Source organism: Oculina patagonica, chromosome 7, assembly GCF_052425735.1.
Source record: "Oculina patagonica isolate OP01 chromosome 7, crgOcupat, whole genome shotgun sequence".
Classification (NCBI taxonomy): domain Eukaryota; kingdom Metazoa; phylum Cnidaria; class Anthozoa; order Scleractinia; family Oculinidae; genus Oculina; species Oculina patagonica.
The window spans coordinates 1,487,379-1,506,338 of NC_135764.1; the positions used below are offsets into that span (position 1 = coordinate 1,487,379).

Consider the following 18,960-nt stretch of genomic DNA (forward strand, 5'->3'; position numbering starts at 1 on the left):
CATTGGTCGAACAAAGGACATTCGATATAGCTTCCCATCAGAACTGTCTTTGCACGCGCAGAACGCAGTATACTGGCCGCTCTCAAGGCTGTACTGAATTTAGGTCTTGTCGCTTGTGTGTAGTGCTGTGAGCATTTTGCACAGTGTTTGACCTATCTATGCAGCCTTCAAGCATGGCCCTTTCCCGCACAATCTTTGTTTTGCCTTTGTTATTGATGTTTACGAGTCACGCTCTGGCACAACCCGGTGGCGGCGGAGGGAGTAAGTACACTGCAAGTTATTTAACAATCGTCAATTCATTGTCTAAGGCGTCGACTAGATCTTTCGATTTAGCTCATTTCTTCTTTGTATTACGCTCTTTTGTGCAAGTATAGAACACCTAGATTTGATGTAAAATTTCTCAGAGATTTCTGTAACTGAATGCTCGTTCGATTTTGCAGCTTACACCCCAAATGGGGTTGGGGAATGTCTAAGTTATGCGCTGAGCAGACGTTAAGTTTGCAAGAGTCGTGGGATTTTCTAGTTCCAAATCTGGTCATATATTCAGTTCAAGGTGTCAAGAATACTGTGCGGTAAATGAAAATCTTTAGTAAGTTTACAGATTATCAGTCCAATAAGAAGCGCTGAAACCTTTCATTTAAAACGCCAAACATCTAGCGGGTTTTCACACGCGATATCAAACATGGGCCAACATAACAAATAGGTGATTACGGTTTCTGCGCACGGTTTCTGGGGAAGCAAAGTAAGTAAGTAAGTAAGTAGGACTTTATTTAACGAGGGTGACACCTGACAGTAATCAAACTGATAAACTTGTGGCCCTCACAAAAATATAACAATAACGGAAATATAACAATGTTAAAAACTTTAAAAATAGATTGAGATAAAACTATGTACAACATTAAATACAATAAGACAATTAAGAATTAAATTTACATGAATGATTGCGTATGGATTTGATTATTTAAAATTTGTTTAAAAAGAGAACGCTTAAAAAAATTAAAACTTGGGCTCCGTTTTAAGTCCGCGCTAAGCGAGTTCCATTCTTTGATTGTCCTTACACTAAACGTCTTGCCGCCTTCAGTATTCCTCTTATATCGAGGGCAACTTAAGTTAAGATGACAGAAACGAGTTGATCTTTTATGGGTATCAGAGCTTCAAAGCTTCGTCTCTTCGTATCAAAGCTCCGTCTCGAAACTAATCGTCGATAGGCGAATAACAACATTTGGAAGGACTTCTAGTGAAGAATTATTTTTCATCTTTTTTGCACATGAGGGAGCATTCGTGACTACAACAATAGTTCTTTGTGACTTGTCAGCGCTTTACCATTTACACGGTCTATCACGGATTGTAAAAAAAAACCCGCTAGATTTCTTAATCAGATGACTTTTTTTACTAGAAATATCAACGCTAAAATAGTTTCAAGTTCTGAGTGCTCCAAACAGGAGCAGTTTTCTTGGGTTTTTATTATTTTTGAAGGATATGTGAGACATTCCAGAAATGCTTTCCGATCTGGGTTGCTGTCACGCCATATAGCGTGACAACACAAGAGATCATTCATCGCTCGAAAATTGGCAACGAAGGAAACAAATGCTTCTTCAGTATCCGTCTTAGAAATAAACATGTAAGTTTATTTATAGTTTTTATCGTTCAGTTTTTGAGAACAGAGAAAGTAAAGTAATTGGCTATTTTAATTGTTTTTAAACAACAAATGTGTATGTAATGTTTGCGCATGCTTGACTTTTTAATTCGCACCGCGCCGAGGAAAGTGCGACTTTTTATCGGTCACCAGTAAAAAAATGTTTTTGTTCAATGTTGTAAGGACCCAGGTAAGATTTTGTTGTGAGAAAGTAACTCGCATTTTTCATAATTACTGCGTTTATGGTAACCCTCTTAGAAGTAAACCACAAATCAGAGAAGACAGCGTCAAAATTCCAAACCTTAATCCCCGAAAAAGTTTTAAACGAAGCTGTAATTATAAATGACATTTCTATTTTGTAGGCAACCAGTTCACTTAAGTTTTAAACATTTGTCATCTAGACACTGCAATATTGAGAAAATAACTTAAGAGCTATATGGGATTAGCATGTACACTGCAGGTTGTAGTGTAATAGGGACAACATGCTAATAGTATACAAACAAGGCATTCATCTTTTAATTCTAGAATCGAATAATGTAAGTCAATTTAAGTAAAAGTTAGAACTAGTTTATTAAAAAAAAGTACGCAGTCTGCACGGTCTGCAGTCTGCACAGTCTACGTTTCGGGGTGACTGCAGCCAAGCCCTGTGAAATGATTTAAGGCCCCTGAGGGGACCTTATTTCCTTTCAGGAGCTTTTGAAGGGGGGGGGGGGTGGCTGAATAGAGAGGAGGACCTATTTCTAACCATATATTAGCTAGACTACATATAAAATAAATGAAGTTCCCACACACTGAATGCCATTCTTCTGCCACACAAGAATGCAACAGCATTAGGGATTTCGTCAGACATGAGCAAACTTTGGTCGGTCCATGTCCGATGACTGACTATTATTTGCAGCTCTGCATGACCTTGTGACGCTGATTAAGCTGTTAGTTGTTAACAATTAAACCATGTTTTACTTTGTTTCAGGACCCGGTATCTGTCCAGACTTTGAACCTCCAGCTAAATGCCCAGAAGAAGTAAATAACTATTGTCAAGAGGACACGAACTGCCCTGAAGGCTTGAAATGCTGTAACACTGGCTGTGAATTGGATTGTGTTCGTAAGTTCATACACACATCTTATTAACCCCGATCAAGGGCTGTACAGGGAATATATCGCCCATGGTCTTGACAATATGTACCAAGACCAGCAAGGTCCATGTGGAGAAGACCGAGGGCCAATATTCTTCCACTGGAAAAAATTATAGACAAAAAATAAAACATTCACTGTAAACCAGTGAAGATTTTATCAGTAAACAGCAAAATATCCTCCTGTACCGAAGATGTAGCCTGCGAATACAGCCGCCTCTCATTCGCTCGCTCTTCGTTGCAGGAGCGAATGAGAGGCGACTGTATTCGCAGGCTACCGAAGATGAAATTTGGGAAGGCAAACTGATACTCCTCCACCTAACTTCTCCCGGCTATTCACTACTCCCCCACCAACAAACACCAGATCCTCTTTCCCTGTCCCCTTTTTATGGTTCCTTAATGCCATCCCCAACACAGTACAAGTCCTCAACTTTCAAACCCCTTTCACAGGAGTCTTCCTAACATATATGTAACTTTAAGTTATTCTTATAGACAATCCCAGACACGTTCTTGGGAGGCTGTCTCAGTTCTCCCCCCCCCCCTCCCCCTCACTTGGAATGTTGAAAATTGGTGGTGTTTGGTCTGTTGCGTCAGCAAAATTGGCTATTTTCAAAATAATTATGGGGAGGGGGGTGAGAAATCTTCAAGAGAGGATGTGCCTAGCTACATCTGCAAGATGTTTACGTCATGGTTTTGGCAAAGTCATTCACTGCAGTGAAGTGAGCAATCCTGACAAAAAAATTGTCTTTAAACCATGAGAGCCTACAGTGTGTATTATGAAATTGAAGGGCTTGGTGGGAAATGGGCGTTAGTGTTTTTTCCCCTCAAAATGAACATTGCCAAACGACTCAAGTCCTGGTTTTATTGATGCTTGCTTTTGCTTTTGGTTTCTGCAGTCTGTGTTTCTTTGTTGTATTATAAAACAATTAGAAACTCCTGAAGATGCCGGCTGGACAAACCAAGTTTTTTGCATAATTATGTTATTTCTCAAAAAGAATAAGCTAAAGCAAATGAGAAAAAAAAAAACAGGACAATGTTTCATAGACATAAACAAACCCAAAAATGCAAAATTTCGAGTTGTTTTGGCAATGTTTGTTTTGAGGGTAAATCACTAATGTCCTTTTTCCACTGAGCCATTCAATTAATATGTTTCATTGTCTCTTTCTACAGAACCTGATGAGCCTAAAGAGCCACCACCTCAAAGGGTAAGTTGTAATTTTAATGACTACGTCTCATGGAGATAGGATAATATGTGAGCCAGCGAGGCATGCGAGCCAGAAATCCCAAATCCTAATAAAAGGCCAACCGCAAGCCACATGTACCTAAACTACTGTAGGCTAACCTGAGTACTATTTAGGCTAACCGGAGTGCTATGTAGGCTAACCAATGTGCTATTTAGGCTAACGGAAATGGCTTACATGGCTCGCTGGATCGCAGATTATCCGGACCCCATCTCATGCATACAGTATTCAACAACAATGTTCTGAACGAATTTTACAAAATTTACGGTTTTTTGCTACGGTGTTATGAAATCTGCGAAAATAACAAATATAATGAAATTTACGAATTTTTGTAACTTTTGTAAAATTCATCAAGACCAAAATTATGTCTTTGCGTTCTTGACCAAAGGTGAAGTTTGACAGAACTGACAACAATAATACTGAGATGTTGATTTTGATTTTTCTGGCTATTTAATACAAAACCTGAATCTGTTATTGCTCAATTGACGTACACATTGGTTGTATTACCTTGGAGCAATCAAGTGCTGATCATTCCTTTAGAATGCATTCATTGTACTGTCCGTGGTTGGATGGCCACACAATATCACTCGATTCACTTAGAACTCAACATGTTTAATAACACTCGCCATGCTACTCAAAGATGGCTGCCAACAAGAACAAACCACAATGCTTTGCGGTTTACAACATACGCATACATCAAGTACTAATATGGGAAGAACTAAATTCATCAAGATAAATACAGTTAAACTGCTCTAAACTCATCGCCAATAGATTAGTGCGGGGATGGTGCCTGAGCCTATGTGGGAGAGCCGCCAGCAAGTGTGTATGGTAACCATGACAACCCAGTGAGCGGCAACCACCAGGCACCTACCAGGCACCAGGCACCTACACCCTAGGGATAGTAAAGAATGGGAGAAGGCATTTCTTGGGAAATTGTTAACACTTTTTTTATTCCCCCTATGATGTTTAAGGGTTTTTTTCACCAATGATCTTGATCACCTTTTTCCGGCAATTTGGTGGTTAAATGTTTTGCACTTATGCAGCTGGATAGGTTACTTTACCGCTACATCCTATTTAGAAGGAGTAGCATTGGTTTTTTCGTCGGATATTGTGCTCGGAAGAGAAATTTAATGCTGGACCGCTTAGCCAGGCTGGCCCGGTGAACGCGATTACATGGCAAATTTTCAGCCCGGCTAGCCGAGATCCCGGTATCGCGATACCGGGATCTTGGCTAACCGGGCTGGCCCGGTTGTCATGTAATTTTTGTTGCGTTTAACAGACATGCCGAGATCTCGGCAAACCGAGCCAGCCCGGCTAACCGGGCCAGCCGGCTAACCGGGCCAGCCCGGCTCATGTAATCAGGCCCTTACTCTGAGGGAAACAAACATTCGTGAGAAAAGCAAACTCCTCGCGCGTGTTCGCGTGTAGAGAAATGGCAGCTGCTGATCAAAACGGCAGGCTCAAGGTTATATCGCCAAGATGGCGGCCTGGCGACCTGGCGACCGATTTCTGTTTTCAGTTGGATTTAATGCAGACCAGTTTGGTGGCAATAGTGGTTCTCCGTTGATTTTGAACAGCTCTTTAAATACTTTAATTGACAACCGGTTTCTATGTTTGCGAAGAATGTACAACAACGGATTCCTTTAGTTCAATGCGCCTCGAAGCAACATACACATGGCATTGGACAAGACATTCTATGAGAAGGACAGCTAATTCGTCAAAGGAAGCATGAAGTCTTCACAAATAAGCATCCAAGTGACATGTATGTAGCATTTTTTTTCCTGCTTCCATTCTTTGTTGCACCTAAGAGTTGGATTAAGAGAACTTGTGAAGAAAATCTTCTGCTGCAGCTGTATTTAAGCTTACATCGATGTCTCGACATAAGCATATTACATAGCTCTAAATGTCCCGAAAAATGCCTGGGGTGCCTTTTACTATAGCAAAAATTTAAATCGTTACCCATAAAAGGATGCTTAGTTAGCTATTTCGTACTGATTTTGTTTTCATTTGTGACAAATTAATGGCTTTTGAAATTAGGTGAGGTTTGATGAAATTGCCAGAAATCGCTAAGTCACGTGTATACAAAAGCTCAGCAAGAACAAATATTGAAGTCCCCAACCATTTTTTGACTTTTTCGTAAAGTTTAATGATGGCTTTCATCACTCACATAAAATAATGTATATAACTTGTTGCTCATGCATTGTAGATATTTGTCATTAATTTAAGGCTATTTCCAGCAGTGCAAAATGTGTACCTTACTAAAGACCGAGTCTTGGTTGAAATGAAACATTGTACTTTGAGTCTAATAACCAAAGAATATGTTCCAGTGAAAATTATTTCATTTTCAGGAGTCTTTTTCTCTTGTAGAGATGGTCATTCAAATTCAGCTAATTAAATATGCATAAATTAGTGAAAAATGGCCATTTTTGCACGGGGTCCCATAACTTGGAGGGAATAAAATATTTTAACCTAATGTTTTGTCACAATTAATAACTTGACATCATGCCCAACATTTGTGCCAAGTTTGAGTGAACTCGGTGATTTGAAATGTATCACCACCCCCTGCCTGGCTTTCTTATGGACACACACTTAAGACCAGGGCAAATGGAAACGAGAGTTGCCAAAAGTTTAACGTTCACTCTCATTTGGCTGCCATTTCTCTCACTACTGGAAGTTAGCATGTATTTAAATGTGGTGAAAATTATGCAAAAATTTCACAACATGTACATCCCAAATTTCACCTTGTATTTCACAAATGTGCGAAAAAAAAACAATGTTATTTTCAGTGTGAAAATCTTATGAAATTGGTGCTCCCTTGCACATGGTAATTCACATAGAATGTAAACTTATTAGTTTTCATAAAAAAAGGTGTGTTTGATGAAGTGCGCCCCAGATAATAAATATGGAAATATTAAGTGTTATTGCCAGAAAAAACCGGGCAGGAGCAAAACATCGGGGTCGGCCGTTTACCGTCATCTTTTTACATTATAAAAGCTATCTGATAAGATTAGCAACGGTGGCATTTGCAGCAGTAGAGGTTCTTTTTTCTTCGAGATAACCTTATTCCGTAATTTTGGGCCCTCCAACGGCCTAAAATATCCGAAATTTTTGGCAACTTTGGGTGAGCCTACGACACACTTTGTATGAGTCCTCAGACTTCTAATATTTTTTATATGACATTTATTCCCTTATAAGTTGACTGGGATATGTAAATCCTTCTAAGCTTTAAAACTAATTTTTTTACGAGGGGTTAAAAATTGGCATTGAATCGTTAATGAGCTTGACCCAAATTTGAGTCATTTTCAGTCGACTGTTTCACAAAAGTGCGGCAGTTTATTTGGAAAATAAAACCATCCCTCGATAGTCTTTTGTGCTGTTATCAAAATGCAGATCAGTTAAAATTGGTATCTAGAAGTAAATCGGAGTTAGCGGCGTCTAAAACTGCCATAACAATTTTCAGTTTAGCAATATTTCCCGCCAAATTTTCTAACATACTATGTTTCGACTTTCTCTGATTGCAGTCCATTATTAACTTAATGGACCTAAAAGCAGTTTTGTTGTCTTCGGGAGAGAACATGGAAACAGTTATATCATTAACAACATGTGTAAACATTTCAAATCTCTAAAGAAATACCCGATAACTTCTCACACATGTACCAAAATTTCCCGCGAAAGTTTTGTTTTTTATTCCCCGTCACGCTTTATGGTAAAACCGGACTGTATCCTCAGTACGCTGGTCTTTTGATCGTCGCCAAAAAGCAAATTGAATCAAATAATGCCAATTCAATCGAGAATTACCTTAAATTAATTAAGTAGACTTTGCAGACATATTGTTTACACACTTGTCTCCCCTGACTTCTGAAATGCGTGACGTGTCACGAATTGTAAGGTCAGACGACAGGTGTAAAGCTTTGTTTCATTCTCGACGTTGAATCATGAACTGTTCTTTCGGGTCAGAAGATTCGCCGTGTAGTTTAGGTGGGCTCGGTTCAGTTATTCTTCCATTACTGGCTTGCAAGCGAGATATGACTTTTCATCTTGTTAGTCTTGGAATCAGCGGTAAACGTGGTCGAGGAAAAACTGAGGTCAGCGAATCACAGTTAATTTTAAACCGCGCTGGTCTGCCGGGTGCTTTAAACAATAAGGAAATGAAGGCCATGACAATCTGTCCCAAGCATAGGCGAGACCTCACTACCGATTGGTCGGGCCGAAAAGGCGAACTTTGCTGCTATCCAACACACGATTAGGTTAGTATACCGCTTTTATTTCTTTAGCAGTTCCTCTTTAATTTTACATACCCACGATTTACATCGAAAGGTTGAAAATTGGCGCCCTTACGCAATTCCATCACGTGAGAGCGGATGAGAGCGAAGTTTTTCGATCTGTGGTTACGTGCCCGCTGTTATTTCTAGTTTTTGTTAGAAGGTTCGACGGTGTGTGTGGCGAATATGCTATAAAAGTCATCGTCGGAGACAGGCCGATATAATGGTAAGTTTTTGAACCTTTTTTTTATTGAAAACTTTAATAGTTAGCAGTTTCTTCTCGACGTTTTACCAGAAGCATAACTTCGCGCCCGACCGTCTTAGTCCATGTGTCGTTTGCGATCGATCAAAATTGATAGGGTTGCCTCAGTCCAATTTTACGTTAAAAAGTCTTATTGTTTTCAACAGAATGCGTTTGTTGAGAAGAAATGTTTATATTGGACCTTATTCGCCAGTGAAGTGGCTCAGACGTGGATTTATTGAAAGGTGACAGAACGGATCCGACAGAACGATACCCGTTTGTCATTTGCCCAGATCTGCTCATCAAGGAATGCTGTCCATTGAGCCCTTACACTCAAACGAAGATTACATACCTGGTTTCAGTTTGCACCCGTCTCGATTGTATGGGAGTGGAAATTTTTTTCAGTATCTACAAGACGATTTCGAGGTTTTACCGCGTTGCGGTTTTGTTTAACACACAAGATACGGCGGTACTGATTGTTGGCGCTTTCCACCAACCTAGCGGAGAACTTTGACAGTTGCCTCAGGTCAGTTTTTGTTTTTGTGTGCAGTTTATTTGTTTCATTGATGAAATATTAGGATGATTATTTAACAACGGACCTACGAGTATTGAACGGTTAACTCAAAGCTAATCAAGGTACTCGATTTGCGGTATTAAATTCTTGACAGGACGGCGTCAAGGGCTAGATTGCTCACTACCAACATATATTAACAAATTTAATGTGTCGAACTTCACAGTAAGTTAAATTGATCAACAGATTCTCGAGCTGTCAGTTACGAATATTTCGATCAAGTGTTCTCTTTGGTTAGACATTTTCTTGACCACAGATTTTCCGCTCTTTATTTGATGCTGTGTCGGCCGGTCGCGTCCTCAAAAAGCGCGGGAATTTTGCCGCGCGCGTTTCAATTTTATGGCTCAACGTTTAAGACTTGTTTTGTTTCTTGCGGAATGCCGAAACAAAGGTAGTGCATTTAATTGTCGGTTTTTTTTGTTTTGTTTTAAATAAATGTTATTTTCAAGGCAATTGGCTTCAGCAGCTAGCTAAATAGTATTCGTTTTTCTATGTTTGAAGAAGCACACTTGTTCGTCGGCCCAGAAAATTTTCTAAACCGAGAGGTGTTATCTGGCCAGAAGGAGACGAGGAGGAAAAAAGGTAACTCGTTCTCGCCAGTTCAGTTTTCTTGATTTGGTTTCATCATTAAAAAAGGAAACACTTGACAAATTTTTGGTCTTAAAAATTAATAAATTTCAGAAGCCCAGAGGAAGAAAGACAGCAAGAGGAAGAGGAATTGAGAAGAAGAGAGGAATTGAAAGAGAGACTGGAAAAAGAAAGGCTTAAGAAGTTAACCAAAAAAAAGAAAATAAATTTGTAAACAACTGATAACACAACTGTGACTTATCTGATCAACACAACTGTGGCTTATATCCTGTTTTGCAAACCACTCCCAAAATAATTGGCCCCTTACAAGCCATTCGACCATTCATAACTGATACAAAACTCTGGTTTTAACTCTGATTTGTTGATTTGTTGAGAAAGTGGTGCAAGTTTTTTTTATGGCAATCTTTTTTCACAAGTTACAGTCGTTAGCTCTATATTGTGCTGCAAATACAACAACGTCATTTACAAATGCGATCAACAGTTTCTTTGTCATTTTACCATCGAAACGAGACAGTGTTACTGGTCAAAGAAATTCTCTCCCTCTGGTTGGCTAATAAACTTATAAAAAAGCTTTTTGGGTGGCTGCACTAAGGTGCGTCGTGCTGGAAGCAATAAGGAATGAAAAACATAGGTAAATGCAAGTTACTCTCCACGCTCAAGGGAATATTACTTAACTGGGAATTGTGCTACTTGTTAAGATTATTTGTGCAATAATAAGCAATTTTATTCCCAGACGAATATGTACTACAGTCAACTCTTTCTTAACGGACACCTCTATAAGACGGACACCCCATAAGACGGACACCTGGTTATGGTCCCTGCCGTTTTTCAGTCATTTTACTGTAAGAAAACTCTCTGTAAGACGGGCACCTCTCTAAGACGGACAACGGACACTTTGAAACCGCCAACGGACAGGCACTAAAAGTTATTTTTTCGTGAATAATACTTCAAAACTTGTTATCGACATATAGCATAGCAGGTCAGCGCCTTTAGAATACCAAATTTACCAAAAACAATCTGCTAAAACGCATTACTTCTCTGCTTAAACTTGTAGATTTAGTTTTCTACTTGCAGTATCACCGTTTGTTATTAGCAAACAAGTCGAATCTCTGATATTATTTTTGTTCCACTTTATAGGTTTTGCTAACGTAAGCGACTAAAACAGACGTGTATTCGTTGTGCATAGCCGTTTAGCTTTATCGTCTCAAAATTTCCGGTGTCACGTTACCTCGACTCTCTATAAGGCGGACACCTCTATAAGACGGACAGTTGGGGCCGGTCCCGATGGTGTCCGTCTTAGAGAGAGTTGACTGTATAAAGCCTCCAATGAAATTGTTCTCATACACATTTGCATGTCTGCAAATTTTCCATATCAAGCAGAGTTTTGCATTGGCTATCAAAAATAATCATGCCTTACATGTTAAAGCCAATTCTCTAATAGAATACAGTCAACTCTCGTTATAGCGGACACGCTCGGGGGTGTTTGTGTGTTGGTTGGGGGTTTTTTTTGGGGGTTTTTTTATTGGGGGGGGGGCGAGGATAATTTGTTATTATGCAAACCAGGTACCAAACCAGTTAGTGGCAATTCCCCTACATGTAAGGACCAAACTTCAAGCTATGTACATGTAAAAAAATTTTTCATTCCATTCTATTCCATATTTTTCATAAAATTGAGAATTACCAGATACTTTTGCATAATTCATGGATCTACATTAATATTAGATTTTAGAAACAGTGTACTTTTTAATATCGAAACAGTGCATTACTTCAAATATACACTGCATTAAACATTTTGTTGTTCATACTGTATACAGTACCAGTGAACACTCCCCATTTTGTGATTTATTAAATATAATAAGCCCAACTATTTACAATCACTGGCATACAGTTATTTCTTTTTAAATTGCATGATCTGATCAAATGGCAGCATAACTGGAAATTCATTTTTGATGCAGAGACATGACTTTAAAACAAATTTATCATCAATGTTTGTTGTATGGTACAAGTGTATTTTGCAAGTAAAAACATCCCCAAATTATTAACTATATACAATAGCTGCAGATTTACAAACTAATTAACTTAAGACATTTTTTTATTCTACAATTGGCATTTTGTTGATTTCTCAACTTGCATCACCTCACAAGGTAAACTTGCAATGTAACTGTACACAATGAATTGCACCATGTGTGGAAGCAACCCCAAGTTATTGATATTTTTCATGTTTTGCAGGTACCCTCCCTTCTTGGCTAACATCCAAACCTGTTTGGTAAAGGATCTGACAGATCGTTACAATAATAATGTATGTCAACAAACTCAGTTCACATAGTTATCAAAAGGTACAATGACTTTCGTAATTGTTAACTGCATGGTACTACGTATCTAATAGTAACAATAATTGTTGTTTTTGTATCACATTTTGAGTGTTGAAATTATATATGTACCATTCAATTGTTACTGATGACTTTGGACCATTATTATTTTCTTAAAAGAAAACATTTTTTTCACTGTCACAGCCAATGGTCTATGTACTGTGGTTTTAGCTTGGATGTCTGTTGATCCCTACTGCTCAGGGATCTCTAAGGGAACGGTCAAAGTAGCAATCAATGTGGGTTCCTGTGCTAATGTCAAGCGAGGTGACGCATACACTAGCTGGAACTCCGTCAGCAGGATCATTGTGGAAGAAGTGGATCCTCCTCAGTACTAGCACGATTAAAATCAGAATCTCTTCGAGAGTTTTTGACAGCAGAATGTGCTGTTATAAGTGTCTTAGTTGTAGATTATAATTAGAAATGATGAAATAAACACAACTGTGAAGAGAAATAACAATAGAAAAGCAGTGAATTTTAGTGTCAAGCACTTTTCAACCCTTTCCAAACCAGCGTAAACTATACCATCTGAATGCCGGACCCAATCCTCTTTTTATGCTGAAAACGCTAGCCGTGGGGCCAAAAATCTCCCCCTCCCCTTCTCGTTCGAGCCATTTTTCGGCTTTTTCCCCTTTCCACATCCCCTTGCAAACATCTGGATCCGTTGCAATCTGACCTTACTTACAATGATACCCGCGAGAACACGTTTACTTCGATTTTTCGTGATGTGTTCAAAATTAAAATATGTCGGGGAGCTAGTCGGATTGCAAGTTTTCGAAATTCCTTCTGCTCGAGATATTTCAGGGAAAACTAACGGACCCTCGATTTCGGCTGAGACGACTGACGACAACGAATGGGAGAATTCTAGAAATTATTACTGTTTCGGTTTATTTTCCTGACGTTGAACCTCGCCGCAACTGGTATTGTCGAAACTTTTTACTATTCTTACATGTGTGTTACAAGCAGTCATAAGTCAGATCTTTAGGCTAGCCGGCTTCGTCCTTCTGTTCATTTTCACTGCCTTTTGTTTAGTGACGTTGTCGTTATTTTCGTAGTTTGGGCTTTTTTCAGTATAAAGTCTTTTTTAAACCCATTGCCAATATCTGGTGGGAAATAACTGGAAGCTTAATGGACTCCCCCCCCCCCCCCCCCCCCAAAAAAAAAAAAAAAAAAAAAAATTAAACGGCAGGCGAAATCAAAAAGTTTTCAAAAAGTTTTCAAATACGTAATCAATGTGCAACCATGGCGAGTTACAAGAACCGGAATTGGAGTTACAGGGGTAAATTTGACCCAAATTTTGATCAATGGAAACGAAATTTAGTTCGCGTTAGCGGGGTTTTCAAGTTATCCAAGCTCGAGTTAACCGAGTAGAAATGACTGAAAGGTGGTATCAAATCCAAGGGAAATGGAAGTTAGTTCGAGTTAGCGGGATGTTCGAGTGATCCGAGTTCAAATTGCTGGGTTCTACTGTAATTTGAATCGATTCATCGAGTAAATTTAAGTGTTCTTTGGTTCAATTTTCGACCTTGCTCTGTGAACGAACAGTCAGGCATGGTTTTAGCCAATAATGGTTCAGAAATTTCCGTTTATTCCGCGAGAAACCGGAAAAAGGTAATACTACGGAAGGTGTTACCTTATTTTCCAAAAAAAAATTCCACTGGGATACCTTTCACAGTTCCATTTGAATTCCGGATTCTTAACCGGTTTTTCCGGGGTTACGTATCTTTATATCAACCGAAAATGTAGCTAATGCCGGTCTGTGCAGAGAATAATACAGTTGAACGTATAAGATGATCTACGTGATTGCAATGTTATAGAACGATGCGAAAATAGCTAACGAGGATTGTGTGTGAGCATAAAAACCATTTTCCTTTTGTGCAAAGAAGTTTATTCATTTAAAGAAGCTTTCAGCTTAATGGTCGTTTACATTCCTACAAAAGACCTGTATCGCTTCTTAGAAACACCTCATTTAGCTTTTAGTGGACCTTTTAGGGGAGCTAATATATGATCAGTTTGATTGACGGTTTGCAGGTGATTCTTGGCATGCTGAGCAAAAGTACACCTCAAATAACCCTGAGCATTTGTTTTCCATTATTTAGCACTACAGCAAGGTACACCGATTCAGACTTCATGCACACTAGGATTTCTAACAACAAGCTACTAGGAAATTCACAAAAGTGAAATAAACAGTTCTGACATCAACCACTATTTATCACCGAGCTTAAAATTTACCATCTTTATTATTTACAACAAATTAAACATGGTTTTGAAATACGTTAACACTCGTGCAAATTTTTGTGTGTCGACCCATTGATTTGTTTTGGCGATCTTGTTGTTGCAGAGCATATCTTTTAATTGACTTTCGAATTGCTCTGTGAATTGCTCCAAAACTCGTGTAACATCAGCTCTAAATCATCAAGGTGTACACACGTTGCGTTTTCATCTAGCCAGGAGTAGAGTCAAAAGCAGTCTTCATGACTTGACGGCATTTGGCACTGGTTTGCATGATTTCGTGTCTTTTGTTCTCGGGTTTAATATCACTTATCACAATATCGCCCTGTCGATCAAAGATCATCAAAGAGATTTTATACCAGTATGCTAGAGTGACATTCTGACTATCAAGTGGTCGAGAACGCTACAGCTTAAAATGAACGTGCAAATTGTCAGGCTTTTTTCGCACTCGGGAAACATTTACGAAAGCCCTGATCTAGGTCGTGGTGCACCCTTTATATCTAGTTAAGGGCTAAGGGACTAATTTTTCTACCAGTTTTAATAAGTTTGGTTACCTTTCTGTAATTCAAGTCAAAAGAAAGGGATAAATTCCCCTAAAGTTTAGTATACGCCAACCATGGGCGTGTTTAAAACACGAAATGGCGAAATGATATGAAAGATAAGAGCCAAATTAAGTTAAATGATATTACCGTTCCACTGAAATCTGTATCTGTTACCTGATGTACACTGTAAGGACAAGGAAATAAATCCCGACAAATAAAAGAAAGTTTTGATAAGGGGTAAACATAAGCTTAATAAGTAATACTCACAAATTTTAACGTTTGTAATACTGGAACGAACTACAACTAATCGTTCCGATCACAAATTCTCCGCCACTCCAGTCTCTCCTTGTTAACAAGTTGCTGTTTGCCTAGGATATTTTTAATCAAAAAGGCGGCCATTACTTTTTGGCATCGAAAGAAAACTATTTGTTTGTCTCACGTCAGGAGGAGCATGACAGAAGGATTCGTCTGAACAGTTCTTCCTTTTCCATGTAATATCTGAATTTTTTTCGAATTGAACGTTCTACGTCCTTATCCTTTAACATCGAAGTTATAACTTCGTTTTCTGTTTTACAGCCGTCTGAACGAAGACGTCAAAAAGGAGAGACAGCGGCCTTTACGTGCCGTCGCCTCACGTGCTTCAGTGAAATTTATCATTTTTGTTCGCATATAAACGGCGCATTTGCTTGTCTCGCTTTTGAACAACTGCAAATTATTCTTACTTTTTGAATAGTACTACATATTTGTATACCCCTTATTTTTATTTTCTATCTAATTTGTCGCGATTTATTTCCTTGTCCTTACGTTGTACACAGAATACATCAGGCAACAGATGCGGATTTCAGTGGAACGGTAATATCATTTAACTTAATTTGGCTCTTATCTTTAATATCATTTCACCATTTCGTGTTTTAATTATAAACACGCCCGCCAACCATTATGATGAAATACTGTACGCTTGGAGAGTTGTTTGATTTTTTGAGACAAAAAACAAGGCCTCTAAATTCCTCACAAGTGAGGAATAATTTTTTCTTTCTTTTAAATTAGATTAGATTAGATTTTAGATTCACAGATGTATAGCTACTATTTAGAGAAACTGTGTATTCTCTATTTTCCAATTGCCCATAATACACTTTGTTTGCTCCCAAATTTTGCATAAACTATTGTTTTCAAATTCTCTTGGGAGGACTGCATATTTCCAAAACAATAGTTTATGCAAAATTTGGGGGGCAAACAAAGTGCATTATGGGCAATTGGAAAATAGAGAATTATTATTATTATTATTATTATTATTATTATTATTATTATTATTATTATTATTATTATTATTACAAATGTCGTATGGTTTTAAAATTGCTTGTTTCAGAATCCATCGCAGTGTGTGGCTAGTGGATGTGTTCCGGGAACTCCAGGGACCCCAGGCAGCCAAGGAACTCCAGGGAATCCAGGAATCCCAGGAAATCCAGGAAATCACGGCCTGCCAGGACCGAAGGGAGACAGGGGCGAGATTGGCTTTAAGGGAAGTGTAGGAAGCCCGGGAATTATGGGACCGCCCGGGAGCCCAGGGACATCAAACTGGAAACAATGTGCTTGGAAGAATGTAAACAGTGACCTGGACAACGGAAAAATATCTGTAAGTGCCAATTATATACATATATTTCAAAGCGAGCCTAGCTAATTAAAGGGTTACAATCACTTATTGGAAAAGTCAAAAGCTAAAAGACATAATAACAGTCGGGGGAATAAGTGCCGGTTTTGGCAAATCTTCGTTGAAGCACTCGAAGAACTTCCGAATTATTTCATCCAATCAAAAACTAACGCAAGGGCTCTCGAGTACTCAGAAAGCAATCGCGCGTACAAATACGTCATGTTGCTTAGCAACTTCTGGGACGAAAACCGCGGACTCATTCACTTCTCAGAGAAGTGATGTCGTCATCAATTGGCACTTGTTCCCTCGGCTAATGACATCCATAGAAACCTAAAAATAATGATCTAGTTTTGTTACAAATTGCTTTACTAGTGCACTGAAGTTATTAACGTGGTGCCTGTATCATGAGTCACACACGCATGAGGTTTTGATCTTAAAATTGAACAAGTCGGGCAGACTTTTTCACTTGTGCTCTTCTTTCTTGGAATCAGCTCTAAAACAATTTGCTCTACTTTAAGCAATTCACTTAAAACTTTCATCTTGGTTCTGGGCGCATTTGGTACTTAGTCAATTTTAGCACCGTTTTGACAAAAATGCAGTAAAACCCCAGTAATAAAAGCCCCTGTAAGACACAGCAACACTGCGTGGTCTGCAGAACAGGCGCTTTACCCGCAGTCGGGAAACCGCTGAAAATTCAACTGATAATAAGCTGAGATTCCATTACATTAACTCGAATTTAAGGAATATATATATAACTTTAAAAACCTTTCAGAAGTGTGTTCATTTTTTTCGATTAGGAATGCTCCTTTGAAAAGCATACATTAGGTAGATACCTACATACATCAACTTGACAAGATAAAGAACATACACGCATGTGGTTTATCAGGGAAACATGCGCGTCTCTGCAATTTGTTAGAAGACAAAAAGATATCAAAATTTTTTTAATTTTCTTTCAGGAGTGCTCATTTGTCAAGAAGAACAGCAATACGCACCTCCGAGTTGTTTACCAGGGAAACATGCGGGTCATTACAGCAGCTAGCTGTAACCGATGGTTCTTCACATTTAACGGTGCCGAGTGCTCCATGCCAATCGACACGGCGGTTTACTCCGGTGGCGCGTGGAACATCATTCGCGCGGCTACCATCGAGGGCTACTGCTCAGGGATCTCTAAGGGAACGGTCAAAGTAGCAATCAATGTGGGTTCCTGTGCTAATGTCAAGCGAGGTGACGCATACACTAGCTGGAACTCCGTCAGCAGGATCATTGTGGAAGAAGTGGATCCTCCTCAGTACTAGCACGATTAAAATCAGAATCTCTTCGAGAGTTTTTGACAGCAGAATGTGCTGTTATAAGTGTCTTAGTTGTAGATTATAATTAGAAATGATGAAATAAACACAACTGTGAAGAGAAATAACAATAGAAAAGCAGTGAATTTTAGTGTCAAGCACTTTTCAACCCTTTCCAAACCAGCGTAAACTATACCATCTGAATGCCGGACCCAATCCTCTTTTTATGCTGAAAACGCTAGCCGTGGGGCCAAAAATCTCCCCCTCCCCTTCTCGTTCGAGCCATTTTTCGGCTTTTTCCCCTTTCCACATCCCCTTGCAAACATCTGGATCCGTTGCAATCTGACCTTACTTACAATGATACCCGCGAGAACACGTTTACTTCGATTTTTCGTGATGTGTTCAAAATTAAAATATGTCGGGGAGCTAGTCGGATTGCAAGTTTTCGAAATTCCTTCTGCTCGAGATATTTCAGGGAAAACTAACGGACCCTCGATTTCGGCTGAGACGACTGACGACAACGAATGGGAGAATTCTAGAAATTATTACTGTTTCGGTTTATTTTCCTGACGTTGAACCTCGCCGCAACTGGTATTGTCGAAACTTTTTACTATTCTTACATGCGTGTTACAAGCAGTCATAAGTCAGATCTTTAGGCTAGCCGGCTTCGTCCTTCTGTTCATTTTCACTGCCTTTTGTTTAGTGACGTTGTCGTTATTTTCGTAGTTTGGGCTTTTTTCAGTATAAAGTCTTTTTTAAACCCATTGCCAATATCTGGTGGGAAATAACTGGAAGCTTAATGGACTCCCCCCCCCCCCCCCCCCCAAAAAAAAAAAAAAAAAAAATCAAACGGCAAGCGAAATCAAAAAGTTTTCAAAAAGTTTTCAAATACGTAATCAATGTGCAACCATGGCGAGTTACAAGAACCGGAATTGGAGTTACAGGGGTAAATTTGACCCAAATTTTGATCAATGGAAACGAAATTTAGTTCGCGTTAGCGGGGTTTTCAAGTTATCCAAGCTCGAGTTAACCGAGTAGAAATGACTGAAAAGTGGTATCAAATCCAAGGGAAATGGAAGTTAGTTCGAGTTAGCGGGATGTTCGAGTGATCCGAGTTCAAATTGCTGGGTTCTACTGTAATTTGAATCGATTCATCGAGTAAATTTAAGTGTTCTTTGGTTCAATTTTCGACCTTGCTCTGTGAACGAACAGTCAGG

General features: G+C 39.0%; 2 protein-coding genes and 2 long non-coding RNA genes across 4 annotated transcripts in view; all 4 read left to right on the forward strand.

The window, feature by feature from the left end:
* LOC144661313 (uncharacterized) overlaps nucleotides 1-18,960 on the forward strand; it is a 104,769-nt gene that overhangs the window by 68,129 nt on the left and 17,680 nt on the right. The gene's annotated exons all lie outside the window — the stretch shown is intronic.
* Nucleotides 40-17,881, forward strand: LOC144661328 (uncharacterized). Its single transcript, XM_078522054.1, has 5 exons — nucleotides 40-261; nucleotides 2,607-2,738; nucleotides 3,937-3,971; nucleotides 16,176-16,442; nucleotides 17,414-17,881. The coding sequence occupies exons 1-5, from the start codon at nucleotides 159-161 to the stop codon at nucleotides 17,750-17,752; spliced, it is 876 nt and encodes a 291-aa protein (XP_078378180.1). The 5' UTR covers nucleotides 40-158; the 3' UTR covers nucleotides 17,753-17,881.
* Nucleotides 6,960-12,502, forward strand: LOC144661342 (uncharacterized). The gene is made up of 4 exons (XR_013572260.1): nucleotides 6,960-8,495; nucleotides 8,678-9,036; nucleotides 11,899-12,005; nucleotides 12,183-12,502. It is a non-coding gene; the product is annotated as an uncharacterized LOC144661342 (long non-coding RNA).
* LOC144661337 (uncharacterized) lies at nucleotides 9,367-10,705 on the forward strand. The gene is made up of 3 exons (XR_013572257.1): nucleotides 9,367-9,472; nucleotides 9,583-9,663; nucleotides 9,763-10,705. It is a non-coding gene; the product is annotated as an uncharacterized LOC144661337 (long non-coding RNA).